Source organism: Trachypithecus francoisi, unplaced genomic scaffold, assembly GCF_009764315.1.
Source record: "Trachypithecus francoisi isolate TF-2019V2 unplaced genomic scaffold, Tfra_2.0 Lachesis_group4, whole genome shotgun sequence".
In the NCBI taxonomy this organism is placed as follows: Eukaryota; Metazoa; Chordata; class Mammalia; order Primates; family Cercopithecidae; genus Trachypithecus; species Trachypithecus francoisi.
This window is the reverse complement of record NW_022681469.1, coordinates 113058991-113079957: the sequence shown is the minus strand read 5'-3', so window position 1 is coordinate 113079957 and position 20967 is coordinate 113058991. Positions and strand designations below refer to the sequence as shown.

Sequence of the window (20967 nt, the reverse complement as noted above, 5' to 3'; positions counted from 1 at the left end):
ACAGTAGTAAACACCAGAAAGCATCTAAAAGGAATCTTTACACGGGCAAGACAATGTCTGAAACCCACCAGTTTGGTTTGAGTCGCTCCTCAGTATCGTGGGTTTTACTGCCATTCTGAAGGGATCCCCCAACACGCCGACAGCTGTCTGTGTGCCAGGAGAGGCCCTGAGGGCTGACTCACCACAGCAGGAACGCCCTTCTCAGTCCCAGCCCAACCCTCTCTCACACCCCGGTGCTCTGTCCCCACGGAAACAGCCTCTGCTGGCTTCCTGGGTCAGATGAGCTGCCTCTCATTTCCTCCATGAAGTCTCTGCATCTCCTCCCCACCACGCACTGCCCCCGTCCTGCATTTGTGTCTCCTATTTACTGCCATGTTCTCGAACCTGACTCTCATCTGTGTCCTCTGCGAAGCCATGAACACACACACTGGTAGGTCAGGTCCACCCCTAAGGATGCTGAGTGGGTAGATCCAGGAGTGGCCTAGAAAACTGTCTTTTTAAAAAGCTCCCCAGTGATTGTGATGTCCAGCCAACCCTCCATGACACACCCCAAACAATGAAGAAACAACTACATTTTGACAAAAATCACTAAAGGAGAGCACCAGAGCACATCCAAGGAGTAACAAGGACTCAGGAAACTCAGGACGGCCACAGCGAGAGCAAAAGGAAACGCCTGGCCTCCACCACCCCATCCCTGGAAGGGGCAGCCAGGAACCAGGAGCAATTTCCTCTTCCAGGTAAGGGCAAGTAAGAGGACCTCACTGTGAACACCTACATCCTCACACTGCTCACTGTGCACACCTACGGTCCTCACAGGCAGTAAGCCCAGCTGAAGAATTCAATGAATGAAATAAAAAGAAATACAGAACTTCAACAACAGTCTCAAGCAGAAGAATCTCTCAACCTGAAGAAAGGTTGTTTGAAATTACCCAGTCAGAGGGAAAAAGAGAGAAGAATGAAAAGGAGTGAAGAAAGGCTTCAGGGCTTATGGGAGACTACAGAGCAAACAAATACACACATTATGGGCATTACAGGAATAAAAGAGCTAGGAGAAGGCAGAGAAAGGCTCTATAAGGAAAGAAGAGCTAAAAACTTCCCAAGTCTTGGGAGAGCTATAGACATCCAGATCCAGGAAAATCAAAGGTCCTCAAAATACAATCAACCCCAAAAGGTCATTTCAGAGGCACATTATGGTCAAATTGTCAAAAGTCAAAAACAAAGATAAAGATAAAATTCTAAAAACAGCCAGAGAAAAGCATTAAGTCACATAGGAGGAAAGGAGAGAATGGGATGGTACATTCAAAGTACTGAAATTGGCAGCTAAGAACACTATGCCCCACAAAGATATCCTTCAGAAATGAAGGAGGGCTGGGCACGATGGCTCATGCCTATAATCCCAACACTTTGGGAGACTAAGACGTGAGGATCGCTTGAGGCCAGGGGTTCAAGACTAGCCTGGGCAACACAGCATGACCTCATCTCTACTAAAAATATATACATATAATAACAACTTTTTAAAATAAAGAATGGAGAAATAAAGTCTTTCCCAGACAAGAAGAAACTGAGGGAATTCATCACTATGAGACCAGCCTTAAGAGAAATGGTCCAGGAGTCCTGTATCTGGAAGCTAAAGGAGGATAACAACCATCATCATGAAAAAACACAAAAGTATCAAACTCACAATACACAAGGTAGAGCAGATACACAAGAGAGAAAGAAAAAGGAAGAAAACCTCCTCACTCATGTGGAAGTTAAAAAGGTTGATCTCATAGAAGTAGAGAGTAGAAGAGTGGTTACTTGAGGCTGGGAAGGGGAGGGAGGGGAGGAATAGTGAGAGGCTGGCTAACAAACACAAAATTTCAGCTGGGCAGAAGGAGTAAGATCTAGTGTTCTATAGCACTGAAGGGTGACTATAATTAACAACAAATTTTTGTATATTTTCTTTTTTTTTTTTTAATTTTTATTTTTTGAGACGGAGTCTCGCTCTGTCGCCCAGGCTAGAGTGCAGTGGCCGGATCTCAGCTCACTGCAAGCTCCGCCTCCCAGGTTTATGCCATTCTACTGCCTCAGTCTCCTGAGTAGCTGGGACTACAGGCGCCCGCCACCTCACCCGGCTAGATTTTTGTATTTTTAGTAGAGACAGGGTTTCACCGTGTCACCCAGGATGGTCTTGATCTCCTGGCCTCGTGATCCGCCTGCCTCGGCCTCTCAAAGTGCTGGGATTACAGGCTTGAGCCACCACGCACGGCCAAATTCTTGAACATTTTCAAACAACTAGAAGAGCAGCTTTTGAATGTTCCCCAAAACAAAAAAAAATGATACGCTTGAGGTGAAGGGGATACTAGTTACCCTGATTTGATCATACACTGTATATAGGTATCAAAATATTACACTGGGACAGGTGCGGTGGCTCACACCTGTAATCCCAATACTTTGGGAGGCCGAGGCAGGCGGATCACCTGAGGTCAGGAGTTTGAGACCAGCCTGGCCAACATGGCGAAACCCCATCTCTACTAAAAATACAAAAATTAGCCGGGTGTGGTGGTACATATCGGTAATCCCAAATACTCAGGAGGCTGAGGCCCAAGAATTACTTGAACCAGGGAGGTGGACATTGCAGTGAGCCATGAGCCGAGATTACACCACTGTACTCCAGCCTGGGCAACAGTGAGACTCTAAAACAAACAAACAAAAAATATATATATACACATATATCAACTGTACCCCATAAATATGTCCAATTACACTCATTGAAAAATAATAAAAGCAAAAAATATTGTTTTAAAGAAATCCAAAAGAAGGCAAGAAGAGGAAAAAAACCCCCAATAATCAAAAAGCAGGACAACAGCACATAAAACAGAGCTATAAATTAAGAAGGCTGTGACAGAAATTGTTAGTCAAAGTTTTAGGTGCATCTTCTTAGCTTCCATTAAACGGACTCCTATAAATCATAGTATAAACATGACAGTTTTTTCAGTTTTTTCTTTCACTTCAATAAATACGTATTAAATATCTATTATATATCAGGTCCTGTGGGAGGCACAGAACATGAAACGACTTGGTTCCTGCCTTTATAAAGGAAAATGGGTAGCAGAGGCAGTATTCAAAACGTTAACTACATCACTACAATTGTGATAATTGCTATTACGTTTCTTAAACTGTCATTTTCACACCATCAGGCACTCTTTTGTTCCTGCATCTTATACAACTACTTTCCTTTAAGGAAGTACTCAAAGAGGAAGAAGTTAGGACTTTGCTAAAGAAATGCCTAATAAAACGGTAAGCCAATACATACCAGATATTACTATACTTAGTCTGATCTGCAGTGAGCAGTCTGTCTTGAAAGCTGGTTACTAATTCTGGAGCAGTCCATCGCAGAGGGAAAACTTTTTTATCATCTGTTTCAATATAATCCTCCTGTTTTGTTAGAAAGCACACAGAATTTTGAATAGAATTATACTTCTGGTGAGTTCAAGAATTTAAATCCATGGTATTCTCAGAAAACATATACCCAGTCCAAAAAAAACCAGGTCAGAAAAAAAAAGCAGGTATGAAGAGCGACTTTCTGGGCAGAAAGTGGGTAAGGAGTTTCTCTGAAGCCTCCTGGGCTTCATGGGCTCATCTGCAAGCCATGAACACTTGCTAAGTCATCTTTCCTGGAAAAGGAAAGTACGCTGTGTCTGATGCACATAACACAGACTTTGAGCAAAACATTAAAACAATATATACTGGGCCTTATGTGCTGAATAGCGAAGCCAGTTAGTAAGATTGCAGCCTTTAGACTCTGACAGGGATTTGAAGTCCTCATTCTACCATTTAACAGCTATGTGATTCTAGGCAAGCAACAACTTTGTGAAGTTTTTTCCTGATCTGTGAAATGAGGAAAACCCACTCTTTGTGGTGAGGATTAAATGAGATGATGTAGGCCGGGCACGGTGGCTCACGCCTGTAATCCCAGCACTTTGGAAGGCCGAGGCAGGTGGATCACAAGGTCAGGAGTTCGAGACCAGCCTGGCCAACAGGGTGAAACCCCATCTCTACTAAAAATACAAAAATCAGCCGGGCATGGGGGAGGGAGCCTGTAGTCCCAACTACTCAGAAGGCTAAGGCAGGAGAATGGCGTGAACCCGGGAGGCAGAGCTTGCAGTGAGCCGAGATCGTGCCACTGCACTCCAGCCCGGGCGACTGAGCAAGACTCTGTCTCAAAAAAAAAAAAAAAAAAGAAACCCCGTCTCTACTAAAAACACAAAAAATTAGCCGGGCTTGGCGGCGTGCGCCTGTGGTCCCAGCTGCTCGGGAGGCTGAGGCAGGAGAATGGTGTGAACCCAGGAGGCGGAGCTTGCTGTGAGCCGAGATCAGGCCACTGCATTCCAGTCTGGGCGACAGAGCGAGACTCCGTCTCAAAAAAAACAAAAAAATTTTTTTAAACAAACTTTTGGAAAGCTGTCGCAAAACCTCGGACATAAAGCCGCAGACTTACACAAGCCACACATCAGAAACCCAGACCACCATTAAAATGACTGCTGCAAATCCCTCTCCAGAAAGCCTCAGACTAAGATTCTTACAAATAACAGTCGGGCATTTGGTGACATTACAACTTCACAATACAAATTAAATCAGACTGAAAACAGTTACGCCTTTGGCTTACCTTGTACCTGCTGAATCCTATTCCATAATCTCCCACTTTCACATTTAAGTCGGAGGTGAGAAAACAATTCCGCAGGGCTAAATCACTGAAAACAGAGGGAAGTGAACACGGCAAGAAGAATCAACAACCAGGATCGTGCTACATGGAAATGCCACAGAAATGGGCTTTCTCTCGGGATCCGAGTAAGTATACTGAGCTCTCTGCTTAATAATTAGTGTCTTAAAATTCTTTTTCATAGAAGTATTATATATGTCATCAATCACTTAACTAATAAAGATGATCACACTTTTTGGCAAGTAATTAGCTCAGGTTAAATACTGACCATATCTGTACCATGTTCTGCATTAAACCCAGATTTACAGCTTGTTTCCTTGTATTTTCTTTTTTTTTTCTCATTCAATTTAGTAGTTTATTTTGCCAAGACTGAGGACCATGCCTGTGACACAGCCTCAGGAGGTCCTGACGACATGTGTCCAAGGTGGTCAGGCTACAGCTCAGGTTTATACATTTTAGGAAGACATAACACATCACTCAATACATGTTAAGATATACAGTGGTTCAGTCAGGAAAGGCAGAACAACTCAAAAATTCAAAGTGGAGGCTTCCAGCTCATAGGTATGTTAGAGTAGGTAGTTAGATATGGACAGGGCAGGGACGCAACCCCCCCCACACACACACCCACCCCCTATTGCCCCCAGGACTGTCAGGTGACCATAAGGTGATGGTCAGGTGGTTGTTAAACTGTCTCTCTAAAATGGTAAGTGGTTACAGTCAGCACCAGGAAAAGACAGTCTCCTAATAGAAAACACTCAGAGCTGGTGTTATCCTCTTCTCAGTAAGATCTCAAACAGGCACACTAAGAAGCAAAGTGGCCTCTTATACAAGCTTCCACTGGGAACGCTCAAAGGGAAGGGAAAAACTCCTCAAGTGAACAGGTGCACAACTTCAGCAAACCCCAGAACCATGACAATGTATAAAACCCCAAGTAGGGGATGAACAGGGCACCTGGATCTTTCAAGTCACCCGCTTGGCCCTTCCAAGTGTACTGCTTCCTTTCACTCCTGCTCTAAAACTTTTTAACAAATTCTCACTCCTGTTCTAAGACTTGCCTCAGTCTCTCCCTCTGCCTTAAACCAACTACTGCCCTTCAGCGAAATTCTTTCCTCCAAAGAGGCAACAATCAAGGTGTTGCGGACCCATACAGATTCACCACTGCTAAGAGGTAGACTCAGATTTTCCGACAGGCAACTTGTCAAAAGAGTTCACCTAAAGACCAGAAACCCAGTCAGGCAAGGTGGCTCATGCTTGTAATCCCAGCATCTTGGGAGGCTAAGGCAGGCAGATCACTTGAGGCCAGGAGTTCAAGACCAGCCTGGCCAACATGGCAAAATCCTGTCTCTACTGAAAATACAAAAAGCTGGAGTGAGGCTGGATCATGGTGGATCACACTTGTAATCCCAGCACTCTGGGAGGCCGAGGCAGGTAGAACACTCAAGGTCATAAGTTCAAGACCAGCCTGGCCAACAGAGCGAAATCCCATCTCTACTAAAAATACAAAAAATTAGCCAGGCATGGCAGTGTATGCCTGTAATCCCAGCTACTCAGGAGGCTGAGGCACGAGAATTGTGTCAACTCCAGAGGCGGAGGCTGCAATAAGCTGAGATCGCACGACTGCAATCCAGCCTGGGTGCTCAAAAAGTAAAAAATAAATAAAAAATAAATACCTGAAATTCCATATAAGGGAGTGTCTGGGTTAAGATAAGAGATTGTAGAGACCATAGTTCTTATTATGCAGATGAAGACTCCAGATAGCAGGCTTCAGAAAGAATAGATTGTAAATGCTTCTTATGAGACTTAAAATGATGCAAGACTCAGATAATTCTCTACAGGACTGGAGAAAAGACTTAGAAAGGGAAAGGTATTCTCTATAGAATGTAGATTTTGCCTGTAAGAGACAGTTTTGCATGGCCATTTTTAAATATGTCAAAGGAATATATTTTGGGGCAAAATACTTCAATTTCTTCCAGGGCCTGCTATCTGTCATGTGATGCTTTACTTTGTCAGGCTGGAATATAGTGTTTTGTTGTTACAAAAAGTCGTAAGATCTCTGTTTTAATGTTAATGCTGGTCAGTTGTGCCTGAATGCCAAAGGGAGAGTATAATGTGGCATGCCTGATCGCCCCCTCCTCATCATGTTCTGAACTGTGGGAGGCCCTTGGCTGAGAGGATGAGTTCATTCAGACAATTAGGAAGCTTAAAGCTTTATTTTTAGTTTATACTTCCATATTTCAGCGATTGTGAATAACCCTGGTATGAACATGGGGGTACAAATTATCTCTTCAAGACCCTGTTTTCAACCATTTTGGGGATACACCCAGAAGTGGCATCACTGCATCATACGGAAATTCAATTTTCAATATTTATAAGGAGCCATCATACTGCTTCCCACTGTGACTGTACCATTTTACCTTCCCACCAACAGTGCACCAGGGTTCCAATTTTTTCCAAGTCCTCACCAAAACATATTACTGTTTGATGTTGATAGTAGCCATCCTAATGGATGTAAGGTGGCTTTTCATTATGGTTTTGACTTGGATTTTCCTAATGATCAGTGATGCTGGGCATCTTTTGGGGTACCTATTGCCATTTGTATATTTTCTTTGGAGAAATGCTTTTCCAAGTCACCCATTTTCCAATCAAGCTGTTTGTTGTTGAGTTGTAGGAATTCTCCATATATGCTTTATAAAACCCTTTTCAGATATATAATTTGCAAATACTTTCTCCATTCTGTGGTTGTCTTTTCACCCTATTAATAGTGTCTTTTGATCAACAAAGTTTAAAAATTTTCATGTAGCCTTCAATGTTGTTGTTGCTTGTGCCTCTGATGTCATACCCAATAAATAACTGCTGAATAAATCACTGTCATAAAGCTTTTTCCTTATTTTCTTCTAAGACTTTTATACTTTCGGGTCTTACATCTATGTCTTTGATCCCCTTTGAGTTAATTTTTGTATATGGTGTTAGTTAAGTGGGTTCAGCTTCATTTTTTGCATGTGGATATCCCGTTTTCCCAGCAGCGTTTGTTGAAAAGACTATCCTTTCTCCATTGAATAGTCCTGGTACTCTTGTTAAAATAATCATTTGACCAGCTGGGTGCAGTGGCTCACACCTGTAATCCCAGTACTTTGGGAGGCCAAGGCAGGCAGATCACGAGGTCAAGAGATCGAGACCATCCTGGTCAACGTGGTGAAACCCTGTCTCTACTAAAAATATAAAACTTAGCTGGGCATGATGGTAGGTATCTGTAATCCCAGCTACTGGGGAGGCTGAGGCAGGAGAATCTCTTAAACTCGGGAAGTGGAGGCTGCAGTGAGCTGAGATCGTGTCACAGCACTCCAGCCTGGCAACAGAGCAAGGCCCTATCTCAAAAAAAAAAAAAAAAAAAAAGAAAAGAAAAAGAAAAAAATCATTTGACTATATATATATGGTTTTGTTTCTGGGCTCTCTTTTCTATTTCACTGGTCTATATGTCTGCCTTATGCTAGTACAACACTGTTTTGATTACTGCAGCTTTGTAGTAAGTTTTAAAATCAGAAAAGGTGAGTCTTCTAGCTTTGTTCTTCTGTTTCAAGACTGTATTGTATTGACTATTTGAGGTCCCTTCAGATTCCATATGAATTTTAGGATACGCTTTTCTGTATCTGTAATCCCAGCTACTTGGGAGGCCTCGGAGGGAGGATGCCTTGAGTCCTTGAGATGGAGGCTACAATGGGCCATGATTGCACCACTATTCCAGCCTGGATGACAGGGTGAGAGCCCATCTCTTTGGGGAGAGCTTTACTGGTCCACAAATCTAGTTAACATGTGAAAATGCATGTTCTTGTTACAGATCAAAAATGACTTAGGCTCAGTACAATAGAGTTCTCCAAACCCAAGTCTTGGTTTGCAAACAGAAATTGAAGAGGAATCAAGAAACAGAGATAAGGTAAGTTCTCCCTCAACTGAGCAGCTGGAAAACCAGCATCTCCACATTTTCTTTCAGGCTTTGAGAATTTTTCTCCCATTCCACACTTTTATCTTGATACTGATATCACCGTGGCGCAGAAAGGCTCCACAGAAGGGCTTCCCAGCTCCTATTCCCTGGATCCTCCTCCTCCCCTCCCCTTTCTCCCTCTCTCTCTCCCTCAGTCTGTCGGGCACTCGCAGAACCGGCTGGGCCTGGCCCAACCTGAAAGAGCGTTTCCTTGTATTTTCAGAGTGACTAAGAAAGAACTCTAAAATGCTATTAGCAAAATTGCCTGAATTTTTTTTTTACAGCTTGTATTACTTGAGTAATAGTCTAGTAAGAGTCTAAGTAAATATTAATAAATTTATAACTTCAAGCACCCAAAAATAATCCACATTATTTAAAATGTTTATTTTTTCCCTTTTTAAAAGATATGCAAGCGTTGTAGTCAGGTCCTTTCCAAATTATTTTCATGTCTTCCAAACTCTACATCTCCACAAGGGAGGGAAAGAGCATATTTCAAGACTGACTTAGAACAATTATATAATTTATTTTTTAAAAAGTTAATTTTCAAAAACACACAATTTGACAAGCAAAAACTACTTTTTCTAAAGGAACTTCCCATACTGACAACATATTAAGTTGTCTGGCTTTTGGCTTTAACCCTTAGAGTCTTTATAATCACCAACTGGTATATGAATAAAAAAGCCATTAAATTAAAATAGAAAAGGAGGCCTAATTTACAGTTTTAAGTTGTAAACTGAAGATTTCAAAGCTGAATTTCCATAGTCCAAAATGTGTGTCATTATAGAACGGCAAAAGACCAAAACCGGCCGGGCGTGGTGGCTCACGCCTGTCATCCCAGCACTTTGGGAGGCCGAGACGGGCGGATCATGAGGTCAGCAGATCGAGACCATCCTGGCTAACCTGGTGAAATCCCGTCTCTACTAAAAAATACAAAAAACTAGCTGGGCGAGGTGGCGGGCGCCTGTAGTCCCTGTTACTCGGGAGGCTGAGGCAGGAGAATGGCATAAACCCGGGAGGTGGAGCTTGCAGTGAGCTGAGATCTGGCCACTGCACTCCAGCCCGGGCTACAGAGCGAGACTCCGTCTCAAAAAACAAAAACAAAAACAAAAAAACCCAAAACCTTAAACTATTAAATTCATATTTTCAAAGATTTTAATTTCCAAAGTTCACACGTCTGAAATACAGGGATAATGGAGATGATGGTGGCAACGGCTAACACCGATATAATTCAGTAACAGCTTGGTACGTAACACTGATTCAGTAACATAATCATGGCTAATATTCACAAAGTCCTTACTTCACAAGAGGCATTTTACATTTTCTCTAAGTGTTTAATCTTCACAACAAACCTGTGAGGTGGGTACTATTATTTTCCTCATTAACAAATATGGACACTGAAGCAGAGAATTGAAGTGACTTCGCCAGGGCCACAAAGCTAGCAAGGTAGTGTTCGGTAATATGTTTGCGCTTTCACCATCAGTAACTCTCAACGACGGTGCAGCGATTCTCGCAACTGCTGTTCCAAGCATGCAGTTGGTCCTCAATGTGAATTCCAGTTAGCTACATCACATCACTTGCCACACTCTTTGTGCTTACAAGTGATTTTCTGTGCTCCATCCAGAAGCCTTCAGGCTTGCTGAACTGCCTGGGAAAAATCTTGGGACACCTGTGACTCCACTGTTATGAATAACATAGAATCTTCTAATTGTAAGTAGAAAGGTGGTCCCCTTTTCTTGGAATTAAGCAAGGGAAGAAGGCAGCGAGGGAGAGAGGGAGGAGGAACACGCCATTTGAGGAGAGAAAAAGTGAAAATGCTTTAAGTAAGGCTGCTCTATTCATTGGGCCAACAGCTGCGACTGCAGAGACACAGGTTTTGCCAATAGCAGCTCCGTCACTAGGCACCACGAACGACCACCTCTAGGGTCTATAAACAGACCCTGTGAACCTTCCCAACATCTCCCTCCTGAGACCAGAACAAGGAGCTGGATGCCAGCATTCTAACAAGGGCAAGCACGTGTCCTGCTAGGCTGGGGGAAGCAGCCTGAGACTGGCTTGGGCGATGTTGAGCTCAGGCACCTCCTGGGCAGCAAGGCGACTGTCCCACTCCCTCCCTCCTCTTCTCTCTCCATCTCTCTCCATACAAATGTTCCACATAGGTCTTTGGAAACTTGAAATGTGAAGGCTTGGTAAAAAATGAACAATTACGCCTGCAGAAGGTCCTTGGCTCTCATTATAAAACTGCAAAGCAAGCAACTGGTGTTCCCAGGGGAAAAGGCAATGGTTCTCATGACCTGAAACCCAGAGGTGGTGAGGAAGCAAACAGTGGCAGGACTGGGTCCTGCCCCCAACTCCTCCCCAAGTGCCCAGGCTCCACAGTGCAGTGGGAGGGAGCCCTCGGCAGTCAGGAGGCCAGGAGCTCATCTCAGCTTCACGGCTCCAACACTATGTGATGCTGGGCTGGTCACGTGCATAGCAGAGGAGCCTCAGTTTCCTCAGAACAACAGGATGCACTTGAAATGGTTAACTCACAAGGCTGTTGCAAGGGTAAAATTGAAAAATACATGAAATGTTTTGAAAACACGAAAGTGCTGTACAGATGCAAAGTAATGATACAATTTGGGTCAAGGTTGGTAAAAATAAATATGATTTGAAGCCAAATAACGTGCAAAGCTAAAGAAAAACATACAAGTGTCATTTCTTAACAACAGAGGGAACTCTTAACGTCAATGGCTGCTTTTGTCAGGAAATGCAAACACACAGCCAGTCTACTCTCCCTTCAAGTTGAAAAACAGGTCCAGGGATGAGGCTGCCAGTGGCGCCAGCCCCGCCCGACTCTCAGAACGCTCTGGCAGGGTCGCCTGTGCTTGGCAGCACTTGCTGTGACTGCGACCACAGTAACCACGAGACTCAGGGCCACATGAGCAGAGTGATGGACAGAAAGTGGGAGCCCACGGTTCTGAAGGGTTCCCACCCCGATTCACAAGGAAGTACCACTGCCTGCTGCTCACTCACGCTAGGACTAGTTTGCGTGTCTTCAGGGTTCTCCTATGCAAACTCAACATGCAGGAGGCATTTTCAAAATAATCCACACCTCTATTATGTGAACTACCTATGCCTTCCCGAGTAACCTGGATTCCTGATAAGAAGAGTTCACAGACAGGAAGCAAAATACCAGCAAGTTACTGAATACTCTTCTAGCAGCTTGGCATACTTTATCTGCATCTTGACAACAGCACTCCAGGGCTTTAAAGACGATCCCCATTTTGTAGAAGAGATATAGCTCCAAAGGATGAAATAACCAGGCTTATACCGGTAAAGCTGATGAGAGGTGAATGAAAACTTCAACTCCAAAGCCTCTCTCTGTTCACCAGGCCATTCTGACTCTGGCAGCCACAAAGACTTAAGCTTCCAAAGGGACTCTGCACTTAACACCCTAAGATGGGAAGGAGACGTACCAGGAGAGGATTAAACCAAGAGGATTCCGATAAAGCACAAGGAGGCAACTTTATACCAGAGCTTTGACAGCGTTTGCCCTACTTATTAGGTCAGTCTTTGCTAGCTGGGCAATGGTACATTTACTGAGTGCTTGCTGTGTGTATCTCAGGCACCTGCTAGGATTTGGGAACAAAGAGTTCTTCCACGGGGTGTGAAATTCTTATTGTACCCTAGGGAAAACGACCTAGCTGGAACGGGGTCCGCCACCAATGGTGCCTATGTACAGTCCCAGCGACCTGGGAGGCTGAGACGAGAGGATTGCTTGAGCCTGGGAAGTCAAGGCCAAGCAAGTGAGCCATGATCGCGCCACTGCACTCCAGCCTGGGTGACAGATTGAGACCCTGTCTCAAAACAATAAATAAATAAGTAAATAAAATAAATACAAACCTGTTCAGATTCTAATGGGAATTCTTTGAGTGAATTGGCATTTCTGTGTGGCCTCCCACCATAAACCATGGTGCATCTTTCCATGTGTCCACATGTTATCTTACATTCTTCAATAAGATTTCATAGTTTCCTTCATACAGTCCTGTGTCTTTCTCACATAACATATACCCAGATTACTTATAATTTTGGCATTATTGAGAATAAAATGGTTTTTATTCATCTTCACTGCTGGGTACATAATTATACCTGTACAGACAAAAACGACTGACTTATGTATACTGTCTTATAAAAAGCCACAACAAGTTTTTTTATTTATTATTTTTTTAAAGCATTATTATTATAATTATTTTTTAAAGAATTATTATATATAATATAATTTATATATATAAATATATTATAATCTATATATTATATCTATAATCTATATGGATGCGGTTTGCTAGTATCTGTGTCTATGTTCATTCATGAGAATCATCAGTAATTTCTTTACGCCATCTTTTGCTACATTAAGGTTGTGTTGGATTCATGATATGAATTACAGATATATATATTATATTACATGATATAAAATATAAATTATAATCTATTTTTTAAAGAATTATTATTTTTTAAAAGCATAGTTTCTTGGTTTTCCTAAACATATAACACCATGGCACCAGTAAAGAAGTGTGGTGTAGTTCGGTGGTTAAGAGTATAAATCCGGAGGCAGAGGGTGCAGCTTTGAATCCCAGCTCTGCTGACTTCCCACTGCATGATCCTGAACAAGTCAGTATACCTGTCTGTGCCTGTGTCTCCTGACCTGTAACACAGGAAAACCAGCACTACCACCTAGGAGTTGGTGTAAAGTAGCTGGCATGTGGGAAGCATTTGGTAAATCTTAACTATTGTTATTGAGACGGAAACTATTACTATTGTTATTATCATCATCATCATCGAGACAGAGTCTCACTATTATTATTATTATTATTGAGACAGAGTCTATTATTATTATTATTGAGACGGAGTCTCACTCTGTCACCCAGGCTGCAGTGCAGTGGCATGGTCTCAGCTCGCTGCAACCTCTGTCTCCTCGGTTCAAGCAATTCTCCTGCCTCATCCTCCTGACTAGCTAGGACTACAGGCGTGCGCCACCAAGCCTGGCTAATTTTTTTGTATTTGTAGTAGAGATGGGGTTTCACCCTGTTGGCCAGGCTGGTCTCAAACTCCTGACCTCAAACAATCCACCCACCTCGGCCTCCAAAAGTGCTGAGATTACAGGTGTAAGCCACTGTGTCGGGCCTTTTTTTTTTTTTTTCTTTTTTTTCCCCTTATTTCTTGGGCCTATTATTTTTAAACTGATAATTTTATAGTTTGTGTTTGTATTTGCCAGTATCTCCAATGAAATGTTGGAAAGTAAAATAAACAGTGGGCACCTCTGCCTCGTTTGAAATTGAAAGGGCTTTATTATTCTGCCATTTAGCAATAGCATGATATTGCTATTGAGTTTTGGTCAAGTTTTGAGTATTAGTCCATATGATATTTAAGTTGTACCTTTCCTTTCTTATCGGAAGAAGGGTTTCCCATCAGAGGAGAATATGTTTACATAGTCTATGTAAACACAGAATAGCTGCTGAATTATACTAAATGATGTTTCTGCAATCTATTGCTATAATGTATTTCTCCTCTTTTATTCTGTCAATGGAATGAATTATGTAGACATATTTTTATAATATACATCTACCCTTAGAGTCCTAGAATCAGTCTTAATTGTTTTGTTCACACACTGCTGGATGCGGTTTGCTAGTATCTGTGTCTATGTTCATTCATGAGAATCATCAGTAATTTCTTTACATCATCTTTTGCTACATTAAGGTTGTGTTGGATTCATGATATGAATTACAGAAATTTCCGTCTTCTTTGTGGTCTGCAATAGTTTAAATACACTGGAGCCACCTGTTCACTAAAGGTCAGACAGAGGACACCCATGAAGCCCTCTGGACCTCGAGCCTTTTTAAAGGAAAGCTCTTTAACCACCTTCCCAGTGCAGCTGCTCAGCTGATGACAGTCTTTCCATCTCTGCTTGGGTTGTAGCTGCAGTCAAATTGGTTCCTTTCCCGTGAAGCCTTTCCTCATTTCTATGTGACATACATCATGGGAGATACAAAGGTCAGGAAGATGCAATACCTGCCTTCAGCAAGTCTTCCATGTAGAAAAGGAAATAAGGAACCTTCATGGAAACCCACCACATATGAATTCCTGTCTGGTTCTCTTTTCAGTAGTGTCTTCTCTTTCTAAACCAGCCTAAGCTGTAGTGCAATAGTGATTAAACACGCACGCACGTGCACACACAAAGTTCTGGGCATGCCATCCTACTGCCTACAGAACACAGCCTGAAGGCCTTATTCTGGCCCTCTGTAACGTGGTTTCAAGCTGTCTCTCTATTCTTATCTCCCACTATCTTCTCTCCTGCGTCTTCTGTTCTAGTTACACTGGACTATCTGACATTTCCCTCAACTCCCTTTCCTTCTCTTCCTCCTACCACATACATCATCTTGCTACTCCCTTCTCCAGCAATTCTGAATGTCCTCCAGCCTCCAACTGATGCCCATTCTTCAAGGATCACTAAAACGCCACTTCCTTTCAAAAACTGACCTGGACTCTTCCCAGACAAAAGTAACTCTTCCTCCTCCTGCAGAAATGACCACACACGGTGTGTGCGCCTGGGTACAAACTGCTCATCAAATGATCAAAGGAGTGGCTGAGACAGACCAACCGCTCAGCACCCCGAGCCTCAGTATTCTCCTCTGTGAGTGGGATTAATAATGGCACCTGCCTCGTGGTACTTGGGGTGGCCCTGACGATCAAATCACTACTCACGGAATGTTGTGCAAATGCATGGAACATGGCAAACACCGTGCCAAATGAGAACGCGCGTTTCCACTCTCCTGCTGGGGCGGTAGTGAGCAACAGGTGTGCATTTTGCTTTGATTTTAAATGTATTTCTTTGTCTCTCACCTTGGCACTGGATTTTAAATGTATTTCTCTGCCTCTCACCTTGTCATTGAACTCTGCAGGCAGGGGAAGTTCACTGCATGCTAACCCCAGTGTTGCTCAGCAGAAAGTAACTGTAATGCTACAACTGGGCAAATCCTACAGAGGCTCTTTTGTACACAATGGTCACCCAGGTACTCCGTGAGGCTACCCACTCCAGGTCTCCAGCTCCATGAGCTGCTGCGAGGATGACAGGCTGCCTGTGGGAACCCCCTGGCTCAGCTCATCACAGTGACCTGGTGGCATCTCACGGACGGGCTGCTCAGGAGACTGGCAGGCAGGGGACAGGAAGTCCTGGGCTCCAGGCCAGCAAGGCAAGTGGAATGGCACAGCAGCAAGCTGGCAGCGCCTGCTGTTTACACGGCCTTCCAAAAGTCACATGCACGACTTCAGAGATGCAGGCTCCTGAGACTCCGGGTTAAGGCTCTTCTTAAAGAATAGGTAGAAATACAACTTCACCACGGGTGCTTTACTAGATTAGTTTCCAAACGGAGCTAAGAACTTTACTTGGACATGTAGGTTGTTCTGTTTTCAACCAACAGAGGAAGTCCTAATTTAAGTCAACCAATAAATATTCTAAATTCCAACTTAAAAATATACTATATGATATGCTACTGACAAAAAAGATCTTAAAACACAAAACTTTGCCCCAAATGGAAATTTAATATAGATATGATTACTTTTTTTTTAACATGTTCTTTCTTTTTTTTTTTTTTTTTTTTTTTTGAGGCAGAGTCTCGCTCTGTCGCCCGGACTGGAGTGCAGTGGCCGGATCTCAGCTCACTGCAAGCTCCGCCTCCGGGTTTACGCCATTCTCCTGCCTCAGCCTCCCGAGTAGCTGGGACTACAGGCGCCCGCCACCTCGCCCGGCTAGTTTTTGTATTTTTAGTAGAGACGGGGTTTCACCGTGTTAGCCGGGATGGTCTCAATCTCCTGACCTCGTGATCCGCCCGTCTCGGCCTCCCAAAGTGCTGGGATTACAGGCTTGAGCCACCGCGCCCGGCCAACATGTTCTTTCAACTTTATTCAAATCAGATGTCCCCCCTCCAGCATTTATCATTTTAAAAAATGAATTTAATGCTATCAAAAGGTGATGTTCACTTTAATCCTGTTTGCCTTCACGCCACTGTCGTGAGCCTTCGTTCCAGGCCACATACACAAAGAGGGCCAGGACCACATGGACGGCGACCACTGCAACAATAGCAGCGTAAAAATAGCTGTCCCTATTGGAGATCCCAAGGGCGCCTTCAAATATGTAAGATTTAGTTGTGAAATATAACCCAATAGGAACAGTGATCATTAAAGCTGTGAAGAACAGGAGCGTCTTCAGTGTAGATGCTAATGAGCTTTCATTTCTCTATAAAAAAATTTTTTGATAATTCGCTGGGCGTGGTGGCACGTGCCTGTAATCTCAGCTACTCAAGAGGCTGAAGTAGGAGGACTGTTTGAACCCGAGTTCAAGTCTGCAGTGAGCAGTGATTGGGGCACTTTACTCCGGCCTGGGTGACAGAGCAAGACTCTGAACTCAGGAGGCTGCAGTGCGTTCAGCGCCGCTTTATTGGGGCGCTCCATGGTGTAGCCGTGCCGGCACAGGCACTCGGCGGCCGAGCTGGGCTCGACCACCGCGCTCAGTAAGCTCCGCGGGTGAACGGTCTATGATTACTTTTTTTTTTTACAACAAAATGAAACAGCTGTCAATGGCTTCAAGGATTTTCTTTTCTTTTTTTTTGAGATGGAGTCTCGCTCTGTCACCCAGGCTGGAGCGCAGTGGCGCGATCTCAGCTCACTGCAAGCTCTGCCTCCCGGGTTCATGCCATTCTCCTGCCTCAGCCTCCCAAGTAGCTGGGACTACAGGCGCCCGCCACCACGCCCGCCTAATTTTTTGTATTTTTAGTAGAGATGGGGTTTCACTGTGTTAGTCAGGATGGTCTCGATCTCCTGACCTGGTGATCCGCCCACCTCAGCCTCCCAAAGTGCTGGGATTACAGGAGTGAGCCACTGCACCCGGCCTCAAGGATTTTCTTTAACCTGAGTTTTAGAACTTGAATAAAACCCAAACTATGTGATTTACTCATCATCTTTACTTGTTCTAAAGTCCACAAGATTTGAAATTAAGTAAAACTTTAACTTGAAACTCATAGGAAAATACTATTTACTCTGACATCTTTGCCAATTTAAAAAACACAGATTCTAGCTGTCTTTGATAATTTTACACTGCTGATTCCAATATGATGCTCTTTTAAAATTAAACCCTTCTCTAAAATTTAAGAATTCCTAAGCCAGTAACAGTAATTATCTGCATTTTGTAACATATTAACAATATAAATTATGCTAGATAATAAACTGTTATAAAATACATCAAAAACTAAATACAGGCTTTCTCCATTATGAAATCTTTATAGTTTCATGTAAGGGATTCTGCTTTGGGTCTTAAGAAACTGGTAACTTTTTGAGTCTTTAAAAAAAAAAACCACTTTACCAGAATGATTTGTTTACTATTGTAAATCAAACAAGATATAAATGTGTAAGAAGGTGGTTAATAATTTTCCTCCTCGCCCCCTTGAAGTAATGTTGAGAGTCTGATAGGCACCGTACACTTTTCCATGCCTGTTTATACACACACCTCTAGAAATACAACCAGGTGTTTTCATACTTAAAAAAAAAAAATGGAATCACACTACAAATATATTACTGTGAAATCTGCATTTTACAAAATAGAATACTTCAAGCCAGGCACGGTGGCTCACACCTGTAATCCCAGCACTTTGGGGGGCCGAGGTGGGCCACCAGAGGTCAGGAGTTTGAGACCAGCCTGACCAACATGGTGAAACCCCATCTCTACTGAAAATACAGCCAGGCCTGGTGGCATGTGCCTACAGTTCCAGCTACTCGGGAGGCTGAGGCAGGACAATCACTTGAATCCCAGGGGTGGAGGTTATAGTGAGCTGAGATCACACCACTGCACTCCAGCCTGGGTGACAGAGAGAGACTCTCTCTCGGTTGGGTGCGGTGGCTCACGCCTGTAATCCCAGCACTTTGGGAGGCCAAGGCAGGTGGATCACGAGGTCAAGAATTCGAGACCATCCTGGCTAACACAGTGAAACCCTGTCTCTACTAAAAATACAAAAAATTAGCCGGGTGTGGTGGTGGGCGCCTATAGTCCCAGCTACTCGGGAAGCTGAGGCAGGAGAATGGCATGAACCCAGGAGGTGGAGCTTGCAGTGAGCCAAGATCATGCCACTGCGCTCCAGCCTGGGTGACAGAGCAAGACTCTGTCTCCAAAAAAAAAAAAAAAAAAAGAGAGAGAGAGACTCCGTCTCAAAAAAATAATACATAAGTAAAAAATAGAATACTTCATACACTCCCTTCAAGTCAAGACACACAGGTGTTCCTTTTTAGGTCAATGGATTACTAAGAGTTAAATGATTTACATAAAGTCGATTAAAGAAATACTGCCTGGTTTCCCTGGAGACCTAAGAAATAATTTTAAACGTATTGTGTTGCTTTTAAACATAAAGCACAGCTCAAAAGCCTAGAGGAGGGTAAGCAGAAATCTCCTTTTGAGTTTACAGAACAGACTCATTATTTGAGATAGGACTCCAAGTCCTTTGGTGTTTTAATTACGAAAATCACCATTGATGATCTGAACAAAATACAACGTGCTCCAAAGAACTATGGTCATTCAAGTGGAGCCTGAAAGGTTGCCACAGAAATGTGCTACACAGATCGCTGTGCTGTCCACAAGCAGCCCGACCCCCCACCCAGGGGGGCCTCTTCAGATCGGATCCCGTGACACCTCTGCTTCCGAATGGGCATCTACAGCCCACCCTTCAGTGCTATGACCTTGTGCACACAGAGGCTGCTGGCCCAGAGATTCTCTCTTCCTTTCTCAGGAATGTGAACTGGGACGCACCGCAAAACCGGGCGGGTAACACCAGAAGCCTAAAGCTGGTGTGGCAAGGATGAAACACGCGAGGTGTCACGTGGTGGATCGGGACAGTTTACTCCCAACTCTGAGGCAGGTACAACCGTTCACATTCTTTGAAATTCTGGAAATAATAAATGTATTAAGACATCTTATTCCCTAGTACTGGTTTACAATGAAGCCCAACTCAACCCTCATCCGGACATGGGCAAGAACGAGATCACTTCTACCTGCATGAGCTGGGCTCATCCTGCCACCTGTCCTCCTTAAGTTTCACAAACCCGGCAGCCTCCCTGGACTGTCCTGCCGGCACTGTGTGGGGCATGCACCTCTGGCGCAGGGACCCACCTGTGCAGGAAGTGCAGCTTGTGCATTGCGGCCAGCCCCGCGGCAATCTCACACGCCATCCTCTGCAGCAGCATGGTCTGTGAGTCCCCCCGCATGTGCTCCTGCTCGGTGCGCAGATACGCCTTCAGGTCGCCCTGCAAAAGTCAGCCCGTTTGAGTTTCAAAACGAAGCACAGGAACAAAGTGAGCACTTAAATACGTGCCTCAGTGAACACTAACTGTTAAGATTATTAGAAACTTCTTTTGTTCGTATTTAAAGAAGTTCCAACCCAACACTGCAAAAGTATAGACCACTATTATGCTTTTAGGAACATTCTAACTGGTTAACATTTTTGTCGTATAAACACATGGAAAACAAAACAGTTTTTAAAAAGATAGTTTTGCAATGATGCACATTTAAACTAAATGCTGTGCAGAAGTAGAGACACTCCCAGGTTACCTAAGAGATGACACGGAGAGTATAAGAAATGGTGCCACTCACACTGCTTGTTCTATGGATTCTAGGCAGCCCCCGGGCAGTGAGCGCTTCACCAAGAAGGTGCTGTGGCTACTGCCAAAGCTTGGAGGAGCAATGGAGTGGGAGAGGAGGAAAGAAAAATGGGCGGGAAAGGAGAAGTCCAGGCAGTACAGCAACAATTGCTTCAGGTCTCCCCCACCTTCCTCAGGACCCTGTGCTGTCCTGAGACGGTGAAGAGAGAGAACATTCCAGCCACTCCAGAAAAACTCACCACATTAACAAGCCTACTCTTCAAAGGGGAGCAACCTGAGCATGAAAATAAACAAACTTACAGTCAGACACCCAGCACATGGCCATGACACTGCGGGGCTCCCCAGGCCTCCTCCAAGACTTCCCTCTGTCATGCTGTCTTTATTTCATGATTTTCATTTAGGACATTATGTTTTGGGGAGTTTACAGTATAGCTGTTATGGGGAATACCCTTTTGAGGGAATAAAATCTTCCACATTCTCCTTACCACTGATTAAATATTTATTGATACGATTTCATTCCAAATTAAAGCTTCCTCGAGTCAGTTAATAAAATTCAGAAAGCAAGCCAATGGAATGGCTTTCAGTGTTCTTTAAATCTGAGTCAAGAAAAGAC

At 43.7% G+C, this 20967-nt stretch overlaps 2 protein-coding genes across 3 annotated transcripts in view; both read right to left on the bottom strand.

Moving 5' to 3' along the window:
- LMTK2 (lemur tyrosine kinase 2) overlaps positions 1-20967 on the bottom strand; it is a 111457-nt gene that overhangs the window by 19971 nt on the left and 70519 nt on the right. For both annotated transcript variants that reach the window (XM_033195015.1, XM_033195016.1), the window contains exons 7-9: positions 19867-20000; positions 4649-4733; positions 3296-3417 (exon numbers count right to left, since the gene is read on the bottom strand). In XM_033195015.1, the coding sequence (XP_033050906.1) occupies positions 3296-3417; positions 4649-4733; positions 19867-20000 (341 nt within the window). The remainder of the gene's footprint in view (positions 1-3295; positions 3418-4648; positions 4734-19866; positions 20001-20967) is intronic.
- On the bottom strand, positions 16599-17165 carry LOC117073353 (vacuolar ATPase assembly integral membrane protein VMA21-like). The gene is made up of 2 exons (XM_033194154.1): positions 17112-17165; positions 16599-16950 (listed from the first exon to the last, which is right to left on the bottom strand). The coding sequence occupies exons 1-2, from the start codon at positions 17163-17165 to the stop codon at positions 16696-16698; spliced, it is 309 nt and encodes a 102-aa protein (XP_033050045.1). The 3' UTR covers positions 16599-16695.

Coding starts and splice junctions, on each gene's coding strand:
- LOC117073353 (XM_033194154.1), bottom strand. CDS start 17,165: ATGGAGCGCCCCAATAAAGCGGCGCTGAACGCACTGCAGCCTCCTGAG. Junction 16,951..17,111: donor TGCAGCCTCCTGAGTTCAGA/GTCTTGCTCTGT, acceptor ATTTTTTTATAG/AGAAATGAAAGCTCATTAGC.